This window comes from Ambystoma mexicanum, chromosome 4q (genome assembly GCF_040938575.1).
Source record: "Ambystoma mexicanum isolate Mex_15411 chromosome 4q, UKY_AmexF1_1, whole genome shotgun sequence".
NCBI classification, from domain to species: domain Eukaryota; kingdom Metazoa; phylum Chordata; class Amphibia; order Caudata; family Ambystomatidae; genus Ambystoma; species Ambystoma mexicanum.
Genome location: NC_090928.1, coordinates 320,274,898 through 320,298,064, shown reverse-complemented (window position 1 = coordinate 320,298,064; position 23,167 = coordinate 320,274,898). Strand labels below are relative to the sequence as shown.

General features: G+C 43.4%; 1 protein-coding gene across 4 annotated transcripts in view; it reads left to right on the top strand.

Moving 5' to 3' along the window:
* Positions 1-23,167, top strand: part of RGS7 (regulator of G protein signaling 7) — a 2,057,596-nt gene that overhangs the window by 1,037,493 nt on the left and 996,936 nt on the right. For all 4 annotated transcript variants that reach the window (XM_069607899.1, XM_069607897.1, XM_069607898.1 and 1 more), the window contains exon 4: positions 9,138-9,188. In XM_069607899.1, coding sequence (XP_069464000.1) covers positions 9,138-9,188 — 51 coding nt within the window. The remainder of the gene's footprint in view (positions 1-9,137; positions 9,189-23,167) is intronic.

Here is a 23,167-nt window from a genome sequence, read left to right as displayed (position 1 = left end):
GTTATAAGCTGCCCAAAAAGTGCTCTTCCTATGGGTTTAGCATAGTTAATCCGAGTGGTGGACCAACACGGACTGGAGCTGCTTGGTCAGCAGCTGCCCTTTGCCTTGGTGGGGAGCAGGGCAAGACCAGCAAATATGTGGACGCAGTTAAAGGAGGCTCCGGAGTAGTCGCCGGAAATAAAGAAAATAAATAAATAAAGTCAACCCCAAATTCAAAATAAGAACAGACAGCGGGGGCTTCTGAGGACCAAAACGCTGCTTCACCCACCAGGCGCACAGGTGCCTTCCAAGGGTGCACGCGGGGGCTGGGACCACCCAGATGATGTTATGATGTTTCCAGGCCCCAGAGGCTAATCACGGGTTGGTGGTCAGGGAGGGGGGGGTCAGGGTAAGACCAGCAAATAGGTGGATGCAGTAGAAGGAAGTGCTGGAGCGCCAAAAGTAGTGTGTGGGCCTACTTATTAAGAAACCTGTCTCCCTAGACGAGGGCCTCTTCCACAGTGTCTCTGGAGTGGCCTTATTTTAAAAAAAACGGTCTCCCTAGATGAGGCCCTCTTTCCCCAGTGCCCCCAGCTCTGCCCTTAATGGAATGCCCTTCTGTTAATGATCATCACTGCCAGTTGCATATCCAGCAAAATCTGACAGGAATCGAAATATAAATGTGATGAGCAGGAGATAAAAGCAACTCCTTGGCAACAGGCAATAAACCGGTAAGAATTAGTTACTTCCGGGCCTAGTGCATAGCATGCCGCAAGTCTATCATGCAGGCAGTCCATTGCGCTTTAAATCTCTTCTAGATGTGTCCTCATATTCCATTATAATCATTCCCCACCACACAGAGGCTCCTGTTCCAAGTTCCTGGAGCATAATAAAAGGTGCTATAGAGAGGCAGTATGCAGGTAGCACGCCTGTCTTAGCACCTTCTTTGTATTTGCTGTCGTAACACTAATGGATTTCAATATAATCCGCCTGCTTTTTAGACCAGCAAAAAGCAGGCGGATTCCACTGGAATCCATTGTAAAGGCTGCATTCGATTCAGAAATGGCGTGCAGCGAAAAGAACATACAAAAGGTGATTTTGCCTGCTTTTTACACCTGCATTTTGTACTTGATAGTGCAAATGATTCAAATTGCATGGATGGGAACTGCTTGCATGCAAGTACAAACATAAATTGTTCTCGGCGTGTAGTTTACAGAAAAATTAACAATGAGCTACACAGGGATAATTTATTATAGTTTTTTTTATAGGTTTCATTGTATGGCATCATATGACCTGGGTAGTGGAAAGAGCTTGTGGTAGCATGTAGGAGACATGACCAGCCATGCCAAAGTCCCCACACTTTGAATTAATGGCAAAGCAATGTGCTGTGTTGAAGCAGTGTTATTTTGCTGTATTTATCCAGGAGTTTGTTTTTATGTCTAGATCAATCGCAATCATCCTTCTCATGGTCAATAATTTTGATTCATGGAAAACTGTCAATTTTCTTAAACACTGTGCCAATTTACGGAAATGCTGTGGCAACACGTGTTTCACACCTCCCAATTGTGCCTCCTCAGGAACATTTCAGTTCTTGGATTACTTGGGTTATGATTTCGAAATCTTGACAGTCATAGGTCATTTATTGAAACAGTATTTGTCACAGTGTATTTGCTCCATGTAATTATGTTAGTTATCTTCACAATAGTTGTGTATCTCACAGAACTAAAAAATATGATGGAGTCCATATGGGTGAACACTCCTCAATCAATTTCATAATTCATTTGCTAACATAGTGCTTGCCACAGTAATTGAGCCCCATGAAATTCTATTAGTTATCTTCACGTTAGAGGGTTTACTGTTAGAAAAGAGTTTGCTATCAACATCCGTGCAGTTTACCATTGTATTTGAAGTGTTTCAGTGTACCGGCCAGTATTCTTTAGCACGCCACCTTCATTGTCATTATTCATTTGTGATTTCTTGAAATTCCAACTATTTCCAAATAAAAAGTGTGAGCATGAATCTGCCAACTTAGGTTCAAATACGGCATCTTCCATACATAATGTATAAACAGAACTTAAGTGTTATTGTTAACTATATTTATTTATTTATTTAATTTTGTAGGGTTCTTGTAGCATGCTCTGGAGACGGAGGTATGGGTTTCAGTGGGTCTGGGGGAAAAGAAAGTACTTGAGTAAGCGTTGTAATCCGTCATGGTTGCCTCTGTATTCTCCGACTATTATGATAAACATATCAACCTCCTATTATCATCTTACTATCTTATTTACCTTCTATTATTGCAGGAGGTAATTGATTTTCTCTTGCGACCCACTTATTAACATGGTGCTCCCACATGCAATTGCTTTTAGACCTGAGCATTATGTCCTTCTCATTAAACATGCCAGTGTCATTCCAAAGTTTGGTCGTGTCCATTAAGCAACTGGCAGAAGAAAGTCCATATGTTGAATTTTTAGTTGGCTTATACTTTGAAATCTGGGTGTATCATATGCTTTTAATTAAGCATACAGGTGCCATCCCAAAGGTGGGTCAGATGCGGCCTTGAGCATCTGTGCTGTGACAAATTTGCCAAGGTGCCGAAGTTAGTGTTTTAAAATTGTATTCTTAAATTGCTTGCGTATACGTTTGGCTCTGCAGTGAGGCGGTTGCAAGGTTCTGCCCTCATGCATCCATTTTCCTGAAAGAGGACAGCAGGGTTGGTTAGTGAGGGAAGAGTGAAAGGATAGGCCCAGAACCAGGAGGAACTGGCGTCTTTGTGTGTTGGCTTGCATCCATCTTCCTGAGTTGCTTCTTGCGGTGTGTGCTCCGTGAAGGACCTGGGCATGTCAGCAGGCAGAGAGGTAGAATGTACCAAAGCAGGTTTTGGATCTGGCCTGTAGAATTCAACCCCCAGCGGTGCGTGGGTCTTTGTTGCCCGGTGTTGTATATGCTAGCCAATCAGTGGATGGTTGTGCTGTGTTTGTCGTATTGGTCTAACTCTATATTTCACTTCCCTTCTGACTCAGCTGACCGTGCTTCGGTGTCCCACTGCCACCGTGCAGTATGCTAGGGTCTGGGAAACTTAATGATGCTGATGCTGACAATATTTCACTATATTGGGCTACTCCTTACTTGATGGTTCCTGGGTGCATGCAAAGAGATAATACACCACAGCCTAGTTTCACTCCAAGGCAGTTTAGGTGTGGAATGTGAATTTGGTGGGGTAATATGTTTTAGTTTAGGTATTTAGGGATACCCGGATTTGATATACAAGAGGGCACAATATACAGCAATGCCATGTGCTTCTTAGCAATGCCCATATGCGACCACAAAGAGTATGACCTAGAATCCATACAGTATGCCCACCCAAAGATCGTTCGATGGGTGACAGAGTGGAGAACCAAGAAAAGCCTTCAGTTAGGGAAATCTAGATGCGGGCAAGACCGAGAGCAGTATGTGCCAATGTACTTTCTATGCGGCACCCCGTTTTGAAATAAGGTGGCACACGCATGGAACAGCTCAATGCATCATCTAAAAGATAACAATAATTGGGTATAATGTAACGCGTTTTCCCAGTAACACCCAGACATGAAGCACCAACGTATATAAAAAGTACACCCAGACATGAAACACAGCAGTATATAGAAGGAACAATTAATTTGTGCACTTTAAAAAAAGAAACTTTTTTGTTCCTCGTCCTCTCATTGGCTGTCATTAAAAATCTTGAATTTATTTTTAATTTGTGCTTTAGATTTTATTGTAGGGCTCAAAGCCTGAAAGTAAGAGATAGAGGAAAGACAAGGAGGTGAAAATCCACACAGCAGAGTTTGTTGTTCGAATTATGGGCTACACGATTGTATAATTCCCCCCATCCCCGGGAAGCTTGTATTGAGGGGGCAACATGCTAGAAGCACTCTGCGCCAATGCTACCAACATCACAATTTATTTTACTGGTTGATGAATTTGAACATGTGTGTGCATCCTGTACGATACAGTTCGTAGGGTTTTGTACAGCGTGGTAATGTGCTTTTTGGATCTGCGTGAATAATGATTTATGGAATGTCTGTGATGTCATGTGGATGGGTTAGCGTGGAACTTTGGTGAGGGAGTTTGAATGAATATTCACTGTGTGTGAGTTGGAGTGAGAACAGGGAAGGTACGGAAAGTCGGGTGTGTGTCCCCTATGTCTTGCAAGTACATGTACCTGGAATTGGAACTCAGAGTAACCCAAGAGTGCAGTCTGTTCATCTAAGGCCTTTTACTGCAAACACCCTTGATCAAACATGATCCTTGGAAATGTCTTCAGAAATATATTTCGATAACACGCGTTTTTCTAATGGCATTCAGTTATTTGTGAGAAATGCAAGTAGTTTCAGTTAAAACAAATTGTTTTGCACAGTCTATTTTTGCATCGTAATTAGGTACTGTTGCCTGATATGTGCATACAAAGCTCAGAGCTGCAAGCAACATCCTTCCAAGACAGAAACCTCCAGCAATTCGTTGTTTTCATGAAAACATTTGGATACATTTCTTGTCTTCGTTTTTCTCCAAAGTACACTCTTTGACAAAATAAACAAATGATACAATCACACTGCGCATGTGCACCAACAGTTTTAATGTAAATGAGATGAATAAGTTGGTTTCAGCCGACACATGTTTCGAGCACAGCTCTTCTTCTAACGCTAACGCGTGAACGTGCTGTCACGCCCACTCGTGTTGAGTGAATACTATAACAATTCAAAAATGTTGCAAAACTGTGGTTGCACATCTCAATAGTAAAGACGTTATATATCCCTGCAGTTCTTTATTATTGAGATGTGCAACCACAGTTTTGCAACAATTTTGAATTGTTATAGTTTTTACTGAACACGAGTGGGCGTGGCAGCACGTTCAAGCGTTAGAACACGTGCTGTTCTCAAAACACGTGTCGGCTGAAACCAACTTATTCATCTCATTTACATTAAAACTGTTGGTGCACACGCGCAGTGGTTTTGTATCATTTGTTTAGTTTCTCAATTGTTGGAGTCCTTGGGCAGTGGTCCCATGGTCAGATAAATCACCCGCGGCAGGATCACCACCAACCGCTCAATTGTATTTGCTTGATTAATTTGTGTTTAATTACCACGTGTACAGCGCTGTGGTCTCCAGTCTTTTCCTGCCTCGTTGAATTTATATACACTCTTTGACACGAACATCCAGAGTCTTTTAGAATGTCACATTTAATGCGTCTATGTGTATCAGTTTCGGCCATGAAACGTCATTTTTGTCCACTATGAATGGTTGGATATTAAACTGTGGAAAGTAGTGTATCGTCAATATTGACCATTGATATTTTTTTAATGACCTAATAGGCTCTAATACAGCGGTATTCAAACTGTGGGACGCGGCCCCGTGGGGGTCAGTGGCCGCATCCCTGTGGGGCCGTGAGAGCCCAGCATGAAATGTAAAAAAAAAAAAGTATTCTTTTTTTTTAGATTGGAAGAAATGGGCAGGGGCGGCTCACATAGTCGGGCTGAAGCATGGCACTGGGCCTCATTACAAGTATGGCGGTAAGGTAACAATGGTGCCGGTAGCGCTACTGGCACCGTTGCTACCATACTGCCATACTACGAGCTGTGCTCGTGGGTGCCCGTCAGCCCGCCAGGTCTGACCTGACAGGCAGAGCGGCACCCGCGAGCACAGCATGCCTGTAGCACCGGCACCGTTATGAATGGTGCCGATGATACAGGCATCCACATTCCCATTGAGCACTATGGGGCTGAAATAGGAATGGGGAATAATTTATTCCGGTGCCCTTGAATGTGTAATTACTGGGTCTGCTGGGGTTGCAATACCCTGGTAATTGCCCATTCAAGAGCGCCAAAAAAAAACAACTCTGGCGGCAGCCTTGCCTGTATTACAGGTACGGCTACCACCAGGGTCGTAATGAGAACCACTGTCTCAGGCACCAATGAAAAAGTGACCCGCAGTTGTAAATGGATAGTCATTCACACACTGTTTGAATAGTACCCAAGGGGGTGCTTTGTGTTAAAATATAAGTGCATTGCGATATTTGTAGAATATTTATTCAGCAACAATGGTCAATATTACTAACTGCATAGTGAAGTAACTCATCAAACTGGCCCACATTGGCCAAAAAGTTGGGCCATTTTGACTGGCCCACACTAGCATTTTGTATTTTTGGTACTGGCATTGCCCTTTAGGCCAGTCCGAGCCTGGCGGCTCATCCATAATGGTGAGGGGGCGCCCACCCAGTGGCCCCTCACCCATTATGGAGGAGCTAAGGAGCCAGCCCAGTGAAACAATAAGCACTCCATCAGCTGCTTTTTCCAGCTGAGGGAGTGCTCCTGGGCTGGCTGAACTGTCAAAGGGAAACCCTATTTCCCTTTGACAGTTCAGTTCATTCCCCAGCCGCACATGCTCACTGAGCCATGCAAGGCTGGGGCGTTTTGCTTCGCCAGCATTGCATAGCTCTTTGGAAATGCTGGCTTGGGCACTGCGTGTCTGTATGTTTGAGGGGGAGCTCCTGCGCCTCCTCACACATACGGACAGAGAAGCCTGGAACAGGGTGTTTCAGCACCCGCATGCAGTCCAATGCAGAAGGTATGTTCATGTTCATTTATTTTATTGAAATGTGTATGGATGCGTGAATGCTTGTGTTATGTGTGAGTGTATGGTGATGGATGCCTGTGTGAATGATAGAGTGATTGCTGTATGAATGTGTGTGTGTCTTCGTTTGTTTTGGTCCGTTGAGCTGATTTTGGCAAGTGGTGGATAGAGGGGGGAAGGAGGGTTGTACAACAAAGGCATTTTAAAAATGCCTAAATGCCTTTGTTGCACAAACCCCCTACCCACCTGCCAAAATCAGCTCTCCTTCTGAGGTGCTGTGGAGCCCAGGGGACAGGGATGGTATTTTTTACTGGATTTCTATCATAGATGTCCAGTCAAAAATACCATTCTTTCCCCCTTGGCACCCTAGCGCCTTGCATACACACATAACCATGTTGATTGTGTTAGGCCTAGTGTGGCCCAGGGGACAGGGATAGTATATTTTTGCTGGACATCTATCATGGATGTCGGAGTAAAACATGTCATGCCTGGCCCCTGCCCCCTCTACCGCCCCCCCAGCAGCAATTACAAACTGTTTGGATATTTACCCATTTTTAAAAAAAGAATGCTCTACAATGCAACATTTTAACCCATTATTTTATTTTTTAAAATTCACGGGGGGAGACCCGACGAACCCCCCTTGATTGGTTCAGACTCCCTCACTGTGCTCGGTCACTATGGCATTTTTGGGGGGAAATAGTTATGCCCCTCCACTTAAACAATTCACAAACTGCCACTGGCTCTCGGACTGTGTTGGGAACGAGGATGTGGGAGCACAGGGACTGTGGCAGGAGCAGGAAGGGTGGGAAACATGGGATAGTGGTGGGATCTAGTGGTGGGATCAGGGTGGGGAGAGCCCAGGGTGTGTTATGGTGTGGGGAGAGCCCAGGGACTAGGGAGGAGTGGGATGGGGGAGCCCAGCCACTGTGATGGGAGAAGATGGGGGAGCCCAGGTACTATACTGGGAGTAGGGTGCAGTGACGTGCGCAACATATACTGTCCATTTGGCATTTTTTGGGGGGCACGGCCTGCCTAAAATTTGCTCAGGCGGGTTGCAGGCCACAAAATGTTGAAGACCACTGGCCTAGTGGATTTACAATGTGGGGCAACTTCTTTGATTGGCATGCTCGTCAGAGTCTCATATGCAAAAGAATCCAGTGTGCTTGTGTATGGACATCACACATTTCACAGTTATCTCTATAAAACAAATAACACCAACACAGAGGTGTGGGGCAGGGGGTCCCGAACAATTTTTTGCTTGCTCAGGGGGGCCCTGGCACAAAAAGTTTGAAGACCACTGGTCTAATATATGGTCTATTAGTTACGTGACCTGAATGTTGTTCTGATTAATCCTTGCACTTTTATGCTGTCTGTTGTGCAAAATATTAGGTTTACATACGAGACACACAATGATCTCGCACATGAATTTAGACATGTATGTAGGCCTTGATTTTTGATGCACTTAATTGCTAATTTCTGCACATGTAATTGATTGGTTTTATATTTGTTGTAAATTGTGAACTGTTAGTGTGGATTTTGTCCTCGGATGTATGTTTCTATCTTTTTTTTTCACAAATAACATTGTTTCAGTTTATGATCCTAAGTATTCAGGATGCTGATGAACTTTTATGCCTATACATTATTCCATATGTAACACGGTACAAATGGACTCCGTAATGAAATAAAACACGTAATGTTTATGCTGCTTTCCTGCGGGACACCACCTCCTTGTATTGTTTGTCATTACTGTTACAACATGCAGAAATCTGGAGGCCCCCTTCTACAGCTGTAAACTCATACCACACATGGGGATTATCAAACATTCTTAATATTTAAAAATGCATTTTCAGCCCTACCTAACAATAGGTAGGGATATGCTGCAGCAGTGGCTGGATCCAGTGCTGTAGCATGAAGGATAGTTTACAGATGGGCCAGTAAGAGTCCTTCCCTGCATTATGCATAAAGGGGCGAGAAGGTGGACACCTGAATTCCCACATGATCACTGCCTTTGGGAACATCCCACAGATGTGTGTTTGTTAAGGCACAGGGATGCATGAATCCCACCAACATTAATCATGAGCATGCTGATTGATTTGTCATTGTAAAGCTTTGTTAAATGTGCAGTCTTTATTTTCATCAATTGCTGTACAAGAATGCATTATGCCATTTGATGAATCTGCGTCTGGTTTGATCTTTGACCCCACTGCAGAATCAAGGACAAAGAAGCCCTCCCTCACCCTATAATGGATCTTCTCAACATATGACCTGAAATCACAAGTGTCACTTAACATACACATATATTTGATACATGAGTGGCTAGGAAATATTGTAAATTGAGCTGTAGGCTGATGTATGTGAATCCTTCAAAATGAGAAAAAAGTTGGTTTTATGTTTCACTTATGCAGTTTCCATCGTTTATTGAATCGAAATTGCAGTACATGACATGTGTATTCCTCTCGATTTTCAATTATTTTCTATTTTATAAAAAGCGTCTAATAATGAACATCGTATTTTGAAACAAAAATCTCTAATGATAGTCTTTTTTCTCTCTTTAGGTTCTGATATTGTCCAGTGGTTAACGAGGAATTTGTCTATAGAAGATCCAGGTAAATGAACATTTTCTATGCATTACGGTCGCACTGTGTAATTATTTGCTGTTAGAAACCATGTAGCTGTGCAATTTACAGTATCCAATGTGACATGCTAACGTTTAAGGCTGTGCAGGTTCTACCAAGAAAATCCACAAAATGTGATTCACCCTGCCAAAGAAGCAAACGCAAATACACGTATTAAAAAGAAATTCCCAAGAAAGAAAACAATATGGTATAAAATTAAATGGATTGAAAAAAACAATTTTTCAAAAACTATTTGAGTCTTTACAAAGCAAGAAATTCACAGCAAAAGTAATTGATTCAAATAGGAAATACAACTTTTGTTGAAAAAATGGAATCGCCAATGGCTAAACTCATAAATGTTCAAGTTGATTTGCGGTTCAATGGCAAAATTATTGGATTTTAAACTTGACGTGAAACTGACTGTATGCTGATAGTAAAACAAACTTTTTCCCAGCTCTAGCAATTAATGAATTCATCCTTTATAATGCGCTAAATACAGCTGACCAAGCACTAAACTCAGAACCTGATTCAAACCTGTGTTGCTCTGCGTTGTCTTTCTTCCAAGACAAACATGTTGCCCCTGACGTATCCTCCCGACCCGGCAACACAAATATCAGCTAGATGGCTGCCATTTAAAAATGTAAATAGTTTCAGACGTATCATAGCAGAAAAGTCCAAAACAATAGCAAATATTGTTTCTTCATTATTTAAAATATGTCCTTTGCTCACATTCCTAAAATGAGAAGCACCTGGGACCACACACTGTGAGAGAGTGCTTCACACAAAATAGTCATGGTGCTTTCCGTGATCATTTTTATGGCTGCATTTCATGACTAGCTCATTTTGGACTACATAACATTGTGTTACATTGTTTGTTTTTTCTGTAATTTTATCTGGGCCGCTTGGTCGAAACCGTGTCTTTACAAGGGGCCCAGATAAAATTAAACAACATGCAACAACACATGCACATCCCTCAACTTCCAAAGAAAATCTGCAACTTATGATATGATATGTCATTTATAACGCGCCTGTCCACAAGTGTTTCTAGGCGCGACAAGACAACGAGGGAGAAACAGAAGGAAGACAAAACAACCATCTTACTAGGCCTTGTGTCATTCAGATCGCGCAAGGGCGGGGGAGATAGAGGGGAAGGGCCAGGGGGGGAGGGAGAAGTGCCTAACATGACACTCCCTTTCCTCTACTACTAAGGGATAGCCACCAACCACTGAACAAAAGGATACCACATCCACATTTTCAAACAACTTCGGGCTTCCAGGCTGAGGCAAAACCATGCTGTACTAGCAGGCAAAGTGTGCCCCGGAAGGCATGAAGAATTGATCTCACAAACACCTCTCCACTACAACATGCCAGGGTACCCCAGAGGGCACAGAGAGCAGATCTCCCAAAACACACATGGAGAGCGGATCTCCCAACACGCAGTATACCACTCTCTCGTCATACCATAAACAAAGCTCAGTTCCCAAATACAACGTTAACCATTCCAACTGCAACTCACTGGCTGCTTGCCATAATGTGTGCACCATTTCCAACATGGGAGGGAAGTCCAAGTATCCTGATTAACCAACACCCCACTGAAAGAGCACTCCCAGAACTCCGAGTGTCAACACCCCACAAAATGCCTGTGCTGATAGACCACATTCCACATCTTCAGCAACTCCAATTCAGAAAGCCAAGCATGAACACACCTCATCATGACACTCGCACCAGACAATGCAGAACACATTATTCGGGACATTTTTCACAGTTCACTAAACAGAGTAAGATAAACCTCCCTTACTGTTTTACTTAAAGCATTGAAACTATGCACTTGAAATTCATTTCCTAATTCAATGTTCTTCAGTAAAAATCCAGTCTGTAAACTAAAAGAGTTAACAGAACATGCATTATAACTTGCACATTACCCTAATAACTTAGGAAGTCCAGGTTCTAAATAACTTTAAAACAGGGTTGACATATGGGCTGACGGAGAGAGGATGCCGTTGGTTGTTATCTCCATGTTACTTACCTGATGTTCCCTAAATGTATTCCTGTACCCTGTACCTGGAGCTGGACCTCATTAAAGCTGTTTCCTATACCAGGGTCAGTGTCATGATTGGCCAGGACCCCAACTTAACAATAGCTATGAGGATTCTGGCTGTGCTGGGGGGACTGCACCAGGAGGGGGACATCCAATGCCCCCCAAAACAATAGAAGATTCAGGCTGCAGTAGAGCTTGTAAGGGCCAGCCATTGATGTGAGTAGACAGCGCCAGGTTCTGGGGACCTATCAGGTCTTCAAGGGGCAGACAGTGACATTAGAAGCGCTGTGGGCTGCAGTGGGCAGGTGAGGCCCAACCATTATTGTGAGGAGGCAGTGCCAGGTCCTGGGGGCCTGTTGGGTCTGCAAGGGATATAGACTTTAAGGGGCTAAGGGCCCACTGAGTCTGCAAGGGGCAGGCAGTAACTTTGCTGCATGAGGCATTCAAGCCTAAGTTTGTAGTCTGCGAGGGGCAGACAGCCCAGGCCAAGGAAGGCCAGTGGTGACTGCAGGAACCAGTTGCGTCCGCAAGAGGCAGCGAAGTAGCCAGTATCCAGGTGGGAGCATAAGAGTTAAAGCATTGCGGGCCAGAGAAGAGCTAACAGAGACCTTGCTGGAGGAAACTGGTGAACATATTGCTGCGTGGGGCAGACCTACTTGCATAAGTGAGGCACACCTGAGATATTGATGGCTCTTGTGGGATCCCAGTGAAACGGGCTACTCTAGTTAGAACGAACAAAAAAGAAGTAGGTTCCTATGTGAGCAAAAGAGCCGGAGAGGCAGGGGGACCTGTCTCTCTAAGGTACTCTGGGGCAACATGTGTACACTGTTCTGGACGGCACCAGGAGGCAGTGATGTAGTGGAAAGTCTGGAAAATAGCAATTTGTTGGTACTCCAGGCATGAGATCATGATTTCTTTAATTTCTTCAGGGAGATCTCACTTGAACAGAGAGATTCTTAAGTGTTTAATTCACATTAGAGATGTGGAATAGTGTGATGTGAGGGCTGTTGATTATTCCACATATGTTGATGTGCTTGTGTTTTGGAAGTCGTAGCCTCTGTTTAAGAGAGATTTATTGTGCATTTAGTTTTGTTTTGCTGAGGTTTAGTGTGCACTAATTCTAGACGTGTTTTAACCCCTGCTTTTACAGGTTGGACTTTGTGTTTTAAAGTTAGTTAGGACATGGACTTCCTAAGATAGTAGGGTAGTGTTCAACATATGATGCATGTTCTGTTAACCCTTTTAGTTTACAGGCTGGATTTTTACTGAACATTGATTTAGAATTAGAATTTCAAGTGCATAGTTTCAATGCTTTAAGTAAAACAGTAAGGGGGGTTTATTTTAATGTGTTTAGTAACTGTGATAACTGTGTAGAATATGTGTTCTGCACTGTCTCTTGTGTGTGTCATGATGAGGTGTGGTTGTGCTTGGCTTTCTAAATTGGAGTTGCTGAAGTTGTGGAATGTGATCTTTCAGCACAGGCATCTTGTGGGTGTCGATACCCACAGTACCTGGAGTACTCTTTCTGTGGGGTTTTGGTTAACCGAGGTACTTAGAGAACCCTGCCGTGTTGGAAATGGTGCGCACATTTTAATAGTGGGCAGCCAGTGAGTTGCAGTTGGAATGGTTAACATTGTATTTGGGGGATGAGTTTTGTTTATGGTATGATGAGTGTGTGGTATACTGTGCATTGGGAGATTCACTCTCCATGTGTGTTTTGTGAGATCCTCTCTCCGTGTCCTCTGCGGTACCCTGGTATGTTGTAGTGGAGAGGTGTTTGGGAGATCAGTCTCTGTGCTGTAAGGAACTCATGGTGGCAACAGTAAAGGAAGACCCAAGTGAACACAGTTCAAGGCTGTTCATTAAACTGTATAAATGGGATATATGTGATTACTGCGACCCCCAGAAGTCCGAAGGCTGAAAATGGCGACTTTCATTTCTTTTCCAATCCCCTTTACACCACACACCCCCCGCAGCTCCCCATACTTGTATTATATCCCACACCCCCCTCCCACATATATATGTGGTGTAAGGGGGGGGGGCAGAAAAAAAAGTTGGACATTTCCGGCAGTCTGAGTTCTGGAGGTGAAATTTTGGTAGATTTCTATATAAATGGGTGAGAAAAAAATCCCCCAACTAATCTAAATTTAAATGTAAGATGAGAGCTAGCAACTTAATACGGCAGTCCTTGTGGCGGCTTGTCAAATAAAAAGGGCCTATACTAAAAAAAACAAAAAAAACGATTGCTAATACTGCTAAGTTACAAAATAGTGTGGGATAAAATTCACCAGAAAAGAGAGAAGTGTTCACAAAATTATAAGTCAGGATGGTATAGCTGGGTTCTCCCTTCCGTACGTTTTTAGCACAGGACAATGTGGCACTCCTGGGCCCAATACACAACTGGGCTTCTCCAGCATGAGGTTATAGTTCTTTTCAGCGATATCAGGCCCTTCTGTGGCCAAGTTTCTTTCATACAAAGTCTCTTGTCTTCGTGGCCCTGATGTGTCAATAATAACAAAACAAAAGTTCCTTTCCGTAATCTTTTACCTTGGGTGATGACTTCTCACCCCTGGATCCCCATTAACCGAGCTTCGATCCTTTTCAAATGTCAGCCTCCTTCTGTCGGGTTCACCACAGCCTTTCAGTAAACATTTTTTCACCTATAGTGTTCTTGAGTCTCAATGTCTTTTTAAATAATCATTCACTGTGGACATCCCTCAGCCGGGTTCACTCAATGTTTAAGGGGTTATTATGCTTCACCCCGACTTGCAGGCATCCCTTAGTTGGATTCACATTTTGCCTTGACACTTTTCTCGGGTGTGTTACCCAGGATCCATCTCTTCAGGGCTCAGGCAAACCTCTCCCTGTTTCTTTTCACCAGAGTCTCCCCTTGATCGGGTTACCATTTGCTTTGCTTTTTTTCCCTTCGGGGTACCCTTCCCCTAGAATTTTGCCACCGCTTTCAGGACTCCCCTGGGTCGGCCTCAAGTCCCTAAATAGCTATCAAAGTCTTTTGAACGTGTTTGGGCTTTGGCTCCACCCCAACAGGACCACTTCGATCTTTCCTCAGCTATGCCTTCTGGTTCTTGTAGTTCTAACTAACGTGAATTACAACTATATACACAATTGTTCATTTCCTTTCATAGTTTGTATACCTTTCACAATGTCCTTCAAATGGGTAGGAATCCCCTTGCCGGACAACTTTGTTGCTTAGTATCGTCATTATTTACAGTTCTTTAACACTCAACATACTCGTTATCGCTTCTGTTGGCATGTACGTTTTTCACTACTGTTGCAAGCTCTTCCTGACACAGAACAGACTCTCTTTCTCTTTTGGACTCACCGGCTGTGAACGGAAGCTTTGATCTATAGCGTCTTTTCTCTCTTGAAGCCAAGGCTGGGTTTGCTGCATTCTCGGGTCCTCTCCAACTTTGTTGTTCGCCCTGTAGGGCCGTCTGCAACCCGTTAGCACGCTTGGGCTTGGTTAATCTTACCAGCAGGTGGCTACAACTGTTGCGGTTCTCGGGAGCCATCTCAGCATGGTTGAAGTATTCTTTAGCATTTGTTAGCTTGCCTCTTTCTCTGTGGCCAGTCGTTCCTCTTCGCCTGGTCAGTTACTGCTCTGAACAACCAGCTCCTTTCAATGCTTTGCCTCACTCGCTGTATGCTTCTGTGCTCCACCTTTTAACCTTGTGGGGAGGAGTCATGGGTGTCAGGTGTGTCTAGTTAGAAGGGATTGCCTGACCGTGGCTGATCTCATTAACCGGACAATATGGTGGATTCTCATAGGAAGTTAAAGCACTACTTTTCGTATGGGGAATCTTTCTTTGTTCTTGTCTGTTCTTCCTTGTCCAAGTATTTATACGACTTGGAAGGTGGAGTTTGAGATTGAACTCAAATACCCCATGTAGGTACAAAAGGCGGGAGAATGATGGATTTTACAAAATTAATTAATATTACGTCTGCCCTTTTGGTATTCTCCTCTGAAGTTTCCACTTAACTGGGGAGCAAAGTGGCGAAAGTCCTCAGGTTTTCTGGGGCACACTTAACATGTTTGTGCGTCATGGTTGTGGGGGGCTCAGTTCCCTGTGCCTTCCTGGGCACACCTTAAATGCTAGTATGGCATGGTTTTTGATTCAGTCATGTGGTTTGGGGCTGGAAGCCGGAAGTTGCTTGAAAGTTTGGATGTGGTATCCTTTTGTTCAGTTGTTGGTGTCTGTCCCTTTATGGTAGAGGAAAGGGAGTGGCATATTATGGTGCAGCTTGTCCATGGCTACAAAGTTTGTGTGGGTGCATTGTTGGCCGGATTTCTTTTGGAAGTTGAGGGATGTACATGTGTTGTTGCGTCTGTATGTATGTCTCTTGCTACTTGGGTGTGTCTAGTGTTGTTTACGGGGAAGATATGTTGTGTCTTGTCTTTCCCTGCACCTGCACCGAATGGAGTGACTGATATTGAATGTTGTGTCTGAGAATGTTATGTTCTGAATGGTTCTGTGAAGGTCAGTTGAGAAGATTGGTTGACTGAGAGAGGATGACGGTGGATGTTTGTACATGTAACTTACTTGATGTGGCCTAAATGTATTCCTGTACCCTGTACCCGGAGCTGGAACTCAGTAAAGATGTTTCCTGTTCCTACACCAGTGTCTGTGTCGTGCTTGGCAAGGACCCTAACTTAACACCCCATTTCTTGTTTTTTGGGAGGGAGTTGCAGGCTCAAGCCCTCCTTGTAAGACCCGCCCCTTTCCTTATTGTTGCTCATTGCTTACTTGAAGCATTCTTACCGTCCATTCCTGATCAGGGGGCACTCACTATAAGTGCTTATTTGTGCTTTTAAAGCAAACATCCCTGCTTCGCAGACTTACTCTGCTTTCAGTGCTTAAACCGCTTGTGGAAGATTGTAAAACCAAGGCAATCTAGTGTTATTTCTGCCAAGCTGAGATATTGTTTGTTTATGTGAAGTGTTTGGGAAGAAAGTGTCAGGAAGGTTGGTAGAAAATAGCCATTGCACTGAAAATCGATTGTTTTGTACAGTAAGTGATTTGTTAGACGCAACATCCCTCTCTTTATTGTTAAGCGGGTTAATGTGAAGTATCGGTTTTCACTCTGGACCAGAAAAGAGACTTTAAAACTTGAATTGCTCGAAATGATTTGCCCAGATTCATACAGTGATATAAATAATCGATTGTTCCCATTGTTCAGATGACAAAAGAGCACCATAGTAAAAAGGTACACACTTGTATATTAGAGGTCTAGAACCTGCGGCTCTCCAGATGTTTGGGACTACATTTCCCACAGTCTCTCCCCATTGACAATGTTCAAGAGGACTGATGGGAGTTGTATTCCATAACATCTGGAGAGCCAAAGTTTACAGACCCATGCGGTGCCTTATATGGAAAGACACATGTATTAAACAAGCATCAGCAAAGTCAGAAGTTTTGGCTTTTGAATGGGCACTGGAAAGAAAAATGGAAAGTCTAAAGAAGGAGTGAGGGAAAGAAAAGGCGATGTGTGAGAGGCAAAGGATTGACAAGGGTACACGGGGCAAAGAGTAAAGGAAAGAGTGGACTTTGCAGGGTGCTGTCTACATATTTGCTGGCAGCTAGGGGCGGTCGGGGCACAGCACAGGTAGGGAATGATATCTTGCTGGGACTTATCTCTTGGGGTAGCTTGGTGGCGGTTCATCCTCCATAGTGCTGCGCCCACCAGTGTGGCCTCTTGCTTCCATGGAGGCAGTTGATTATAAAGGCTATCGCTGTGAGGCTGGAATGGTTTAAAAGTAATGAAGCAACAGTGTTCTGCCCACACTTAAGATGGGTTCTGCCCTCACTGAAGGCTTCAGAGCCAGCTACACCAGTAAAAACCTGCACAGTCGGGATATTACAGGCCGCAAGAATTCCAGAACTAGCCATGACATGAAAAACCTCCCCTGGGGGAATAGAGACTTCCAGGAAATGTAACTGAAAGGCCAGCCACAGCTGTAAAGGACACCCCAGAAAAAGAAGGTTCTGCACCCTGTAGAGTGGGAAATGACAACAATCAGTAGCTGCGTCCTTACAAACCCCATTCTCAGAACATCTATTCTCCCATGTCAGGCCAGCAGCGGGGAACCGCAGTCGAAGAAATGTCATCAACTATGAAAAGCCCCCCCTCGCTGCTCACAACTTTAAAGAGAAATAAGAACCTGTGCTGCATTAAAACACGACACCACAAACAGATGCAGGGGTTACAGATTCCACTGCTAGCAATGAGAGTAACGACATACCAAAAAGTAGGATGTGCCCAAAGATGTATATCATGCACAACAGCCACAGGTGAATACATCTTACCGTCCAGGCAGATTTACCTTGAACAGGACATACATGGGTGATGAAAAAGGAAGATAGGGACCTTCATTTTCGATGTGCACCATTCAGAACATTTTAAACATCTGGACCATCAGTTGAATGTGGGCATTACAGGTGTTCTTGGACTGGTGAACTATATAAGGACTCTCACTGTTCTTTTAATTGTCCCATCCAACTTTGAATCAATTTTGTTTAAATAGAGCGCAGAGGTGCAGTGTGACAAAAAGGGCATGGCCCAGTATGTGCTAGTAGAGCATTTGTCCCCTCTATGCTTTTCTCATTTTAAATTTAAGTACAGGAAACATGCAAAATATGATTCATATTCCACTCACCGAGCGTCATATTTTTCACAGATACAGTTTTGGAGTAAATGAGGGCAAACCTTTGCTCTGCCATGGAATAACCCACAGACTTCTAAGTAGGGTCATTTGATTCACAGTAAAATATGGTGCTCAGAAATGCCCTTAAATGTGTCCAAGAATAAAAATTAAGGGCATCTGTCATGCAGTGAGATTTCCAGGTGCAAAAACCAGCCCCAGCCCCCTGTCAGAGTAAAATGATGAAGGGGTCTCCTCCCCTGGTTTCCCAAAACACTCCCACATTTTCTAGACCTATCAGCCCACAAATGGGAGTAGACCTTTGAACAGTTCCCAATCCATGCTGCGAGAGTTATGATGCATTACTGATGTTACTTACCCTGTAACTAGGTAACCCCTCCTCAAATCAGGGCTCTTCCTACTAAATCCTGAGGTGAGCAGCTGGTGAAACCTGGAACCATCCAAGCAGAGTGAGCCCTAAACCTTGCAGAGGAGCCAGGAGTTTTAGTAGCTGCCTTGGGAACCCTTGGAGGACAGAGAGAATCATTGGCTGACCCCTTGACTGTCCCAGCAGCGATGCTCTGATGCTCTCTGATGTCCATCTAGCCTTTTCCTTTTAGCATAAATATCCCAAGCCATAGAGTGCATAAGCCCTATCCTCTTCAGCATTGCCGTAGAGATTCCCCATGGAAAAACCCCTATCTTATTTGTCTGTGCATTGAAGTCATTTTCCTATTGAAAAGAATTCTTTATTTGTCTGTGCCTTTATTTCATTTTCCTATTGAAAAACCCTTTATTTGTCTGTGCCTTTTAGTTATTTTCCCATTGAAGAATCCTTTGTTTGCTTACACATTCTAGTCATTTCCCATTGAATCCCCAGTTGCCTGTGTAGATCCTTAAGGCCCAATTCCCAGAAGCATTTTATAATGGCTGGCAAAAGCCCAATGGAAAACGCTCTGTGAATCAGGACCTTAGTATATTAGTATATTTTTACAAGTAAATCAATTAATTTCTCCATTTATTTCACCGGATTTGAATCTTGTGAATTCGAAACCCACCATCTCTTTGTTCCCAGTGCATTGTGAATTATTATAGTCATAAAAGTGTTGCCCCAAAAGAATCAATCCCAGTGTGAGCTGAAAAACAAATGTGTCCCTGTGTTTAACGTGTACTCTGCAAAACGAATTTCCATCTGCAAAATATATTTTCCCAGAGCCTATCTGGTATTTGCAATTGTCATTCTACCCCAAAACCGGTTATCCGTTGTGATTTACCTCCTTCTCAGAGAGTCTACCTAGTATTTGCATTAGTCATTCTACCCCAATATACAATTACACATAATACCCAATGTTTTCACTTTTGACTGGCCCATTGTCTTGTATCTGAACAATATCAGCTAATACCACATTGAAGTAATTCTTGACCTCCTCTCAGTCAATCAGAATGTTTGGAGTGCAGTCAATAACCACTAGTATTGACTGCAATCTAAATATTCTGACTTCAAAGAAAGACAAGGAAACAACAATGCAATTTACAAGCAAGATCAAAGCTAACAAGTCACTCCCTCTGTGGGGGATCTTTCTTTTCACTGCAATATCCAACTTTGCACCAAAGAGAAAGCAAACGTGTGGGAAAATGCTTTCACTTTCTTATAGAGAAACTGTTTTACTTTACGTTATGTCCAATGCAGGCTCATGTTAAAACATTCCCACTTCAACAAATGTGCAATTAAAATACTTAACTTATGCAGAACACCTTGATTTATCGATCTTGCAAACATAAATGCACCTTTAATTTACTAAAACTGAGTATTGATGTTATTCACTATTCAAGAAATATTATACATTTTGGAATGCAAGTCAGAGTGGCTCTCTGGCATACATGTGGAGACCGTAAATTAGGACATTTCGGGCCTAATTCATGGAACTTTTAGCACAGTGCCCTGATTCACAGAACGGTGTCAAAACGGCTTTATATAGAGCAGAGCTTCACCAAAAATGTTCAGTTTGTTTGAAATCGAGGTTTTCTAAACGTGCAGGCAAGCGCCTCCTCACAAGTAGTTTGTCTTGAACTGTAAACATTATAAAAAAGGGTTGTATTGCTTTTTTCAAACTAGCCAATACAAACACTTTCAAACTTCAGTTGGTAGAGCCATTAAGTACATAACATATTCTTCATCTTCACAACACCTCACTAGGAATTATAATCGCTTAGACCACCATTACACAGTAGTGTTATTCATCAACTATGTAATTTGCATGCTTCATGTGTTCATGTAAACATGTCTGCGTAAAGGCATTGCTATCAGCATGATTTCTCTACAAGTCAAACATCTCCTGTAAATTGCAGATAGATCCAGATATTAACGTCCCTGGGTTATTTTCCCAATCTGTCAAAGAGACACCTTAAACATTAAACTACTTATGTGGTCACCGTCTATATCTCCACCACTCAAATAGAAACACGTTCATGGCAGTTCCATGCCGCTGGCTTGATGCCTTTGTCATGGCATCGGCATGAACCATTTACTTGCCCCACTGCCTATAATGTCATTTTATGCTGACAACTCTCACATTTTTTCGGCTTAGTTTATGAATGCATGAATGTATTTATGGATTGCTGTTTTGAAATGCATCATGGGTAAAGAGGATATTTCAGAGTGCAGAGGAGAAGGAGTGAAGGTGTGGGTGAGAGGAGGGTGGCAGTGGGATGGGGAACAAGGGAGTGCAAAGCATGTCTAAGTATTTGCAAGGGCTGTAAGAAGCTGATTCCCTTGTTTCACAGTGAAACATGAGAGCATTAAGGCATCAGTAGTAGGTGCACAGTAAGTTCCGAGGTGCTGGGGTGGGGCCCTGCTGCTGAATCACAGTATTTTACCATAGAGGAATCAGAATGGTGACATTTCCTAAAATGTTGACACACAATGGGCCTGATTCACAAACAATCGGCCATTAGAAATTGCACAGAGGATAATTTGTATATTTATATGTTGTCACACCTCCCATATCACTATGCTTACTCTCTGCTCTACACCATCACTCAATTAGAGTACAGCTACACCCCTCAATCAATTTCGGGTTAGCTGCTCACATACGAACATTACCCCATGAACACCTCATCATTCTAATAATGCTCAGCTACATCCCATGACAAACAGGCCTAGCTGCACACATGAGCGTCCTACAAAGGCCTAACGCAGCCTGAACTCAGTCTTGGAGTACACCCTCCAGACTGCACACATTCAACTGATATCAACTCCACCACACCGATTGCTAGGATGCAGCTACCATCACGCAATTGAATCAGCTGAACACATATCTGGTGCACCCATGCACCCTATGACTCCTTACTCTCTCAACTGACCTGGACTATGGTCCCTGAGGGAGTTCAACCTACCAGCACTTTGAGGTCATACCAATGATATATAGAGCGCTATATAAATGTCAAATAACATAAGATAACAAAACATATATGTGCAGATCCTTGCATTAACAAAAGTGCCCTCTGCACTTCTCGGGTGTCATGCACTAGCACAAATGATGCATTGGCCACCAATGGCATGCACGGCTGACACTAACATATTGCATGGTCACAGTACCCATGTTGGTGCTCGCAGCACATGTCACTGTGATAGGCCCTATCTACCTGAAATGGATCAAAAAAAGCATTTCCATCCATGTTTGAGGGATAGAAACTCATTCTAGTCAGCGATAATTCACTGTCGCTGTAGCAGTAAAAATAGATGTAATGAATTTCCCTAATATATTTTGCGTCTCTCCCTGCACCTGTTTCAAACATGCGTCACTTTCCTGTTGCATTTTAAGGTGAATAGCCGTTGTGTATTGAGATGCACTTTAAATATTCGAGAAAACAATGCCTTTTGCTTCCTGATTCGTGGAATTATGTTCAGTGATGATGGCAACTGAACATGTATGATATAATTCTCAGCTTCAGAGTCCCATTTTGGACTGGGTATGACATTTTATCACACAATTGAAAGGATGCACAACAGCAACCCCTTCTCTTTCATGACAAACAGTTTATTTTTTTATCAGGCCCAATATGTTTGTTTCTTTGCACAAATGTAATATAATATACTTTCCTTTCATGCCCTTGTCATACTACCTATACATTGTTGTCCATAAGAACATCATATTTATTTTTTGTGCATTTGTAAGGCGCTTATACATTAAGTAAATTGTGTTTACAAGTGCTCACAGGTCGACAGGGAGGGAACATGGGAATGAACATCAAAAAATATAACAATGAAAGATAGAGGCGGACCTACTAGGCCTTGTGAGCTTTCAGAACGTGCAAGTGCAGAGAGAGAGAAGGGGTGAGGGAGTGGGGTGGAGTTAAGTGCTAGGTGTACGAGGAGGGAAGTGCTAGGGTGTGAGCAGCTGTAAATGCTTAAGAGAGAGTGGTCAGCTGCCAATAAATAAGTGCAGGCACTGTGGTAGCACAGGTCAGTGGGTGCCAAGGCAAGTGCTGGGAGGAGGTGGACACTGATGGGAATTGGGTGTGGGGGGCCACGGCCTAAGAGGACACATAAGGGCCCTGGGCACCAATCTCAACAATTGTGGAGTTTAGCAGAGGAGGTAGGAAGTGAAAAGGAAAGTCTTGAGGAGCATCCAGAATTTGAGGCGATCCAGCTCAAGACAAAGCAGAAGGGGGAGGCTGTTCCATAGACGGGAGCCTGCTGAGGAAAGGGATTAGCCACCAGCTCACTGTTTAGCGAAGCACCTGACATGCAGAGAGTTGGTGCCGGAGGAACATAGAGATCTGGAGGGAGAGCATTTACTGAGAACAAGTTGTACATCGTGTGGTTTCTGGCACCAGAAAGCCTTATGGATGATGCTGAGAGATTAGAATTTGATCCTTGCAGCAACCGGGAGCCAATGGAAAGTTTTTAGAGCTGGAGAGATGTGGTCCCTTGCTTGAGGCCAAGGATAAGTCTCACAGCCCTATTCTGCATTAGCAGAAGGGGCCATAGGGAATAGGAAGGAGGCTATTGCAGTATTCTATCCTAGAGAGAACCAGAGCTCTAGAGACATTGAGCTTCTGGGGGAAAGTGAGGAATCAAAGATTTTCTTTGAGGACGTGAAGTTGAAAGTGGTCCTTCTTGGCAAGGTCCTGAATGTGTGGGAGGAAGGAAAGAGAAGAGTCGACAATGACTCGAAGGTTTCTTGCTTCAGATGAAGGAGAACGTAAAAAGCCCATTGAAGATTCCCAAAGGGGAAGAAAGAGGGAGCAGGAGTCCCAATAGGAAGG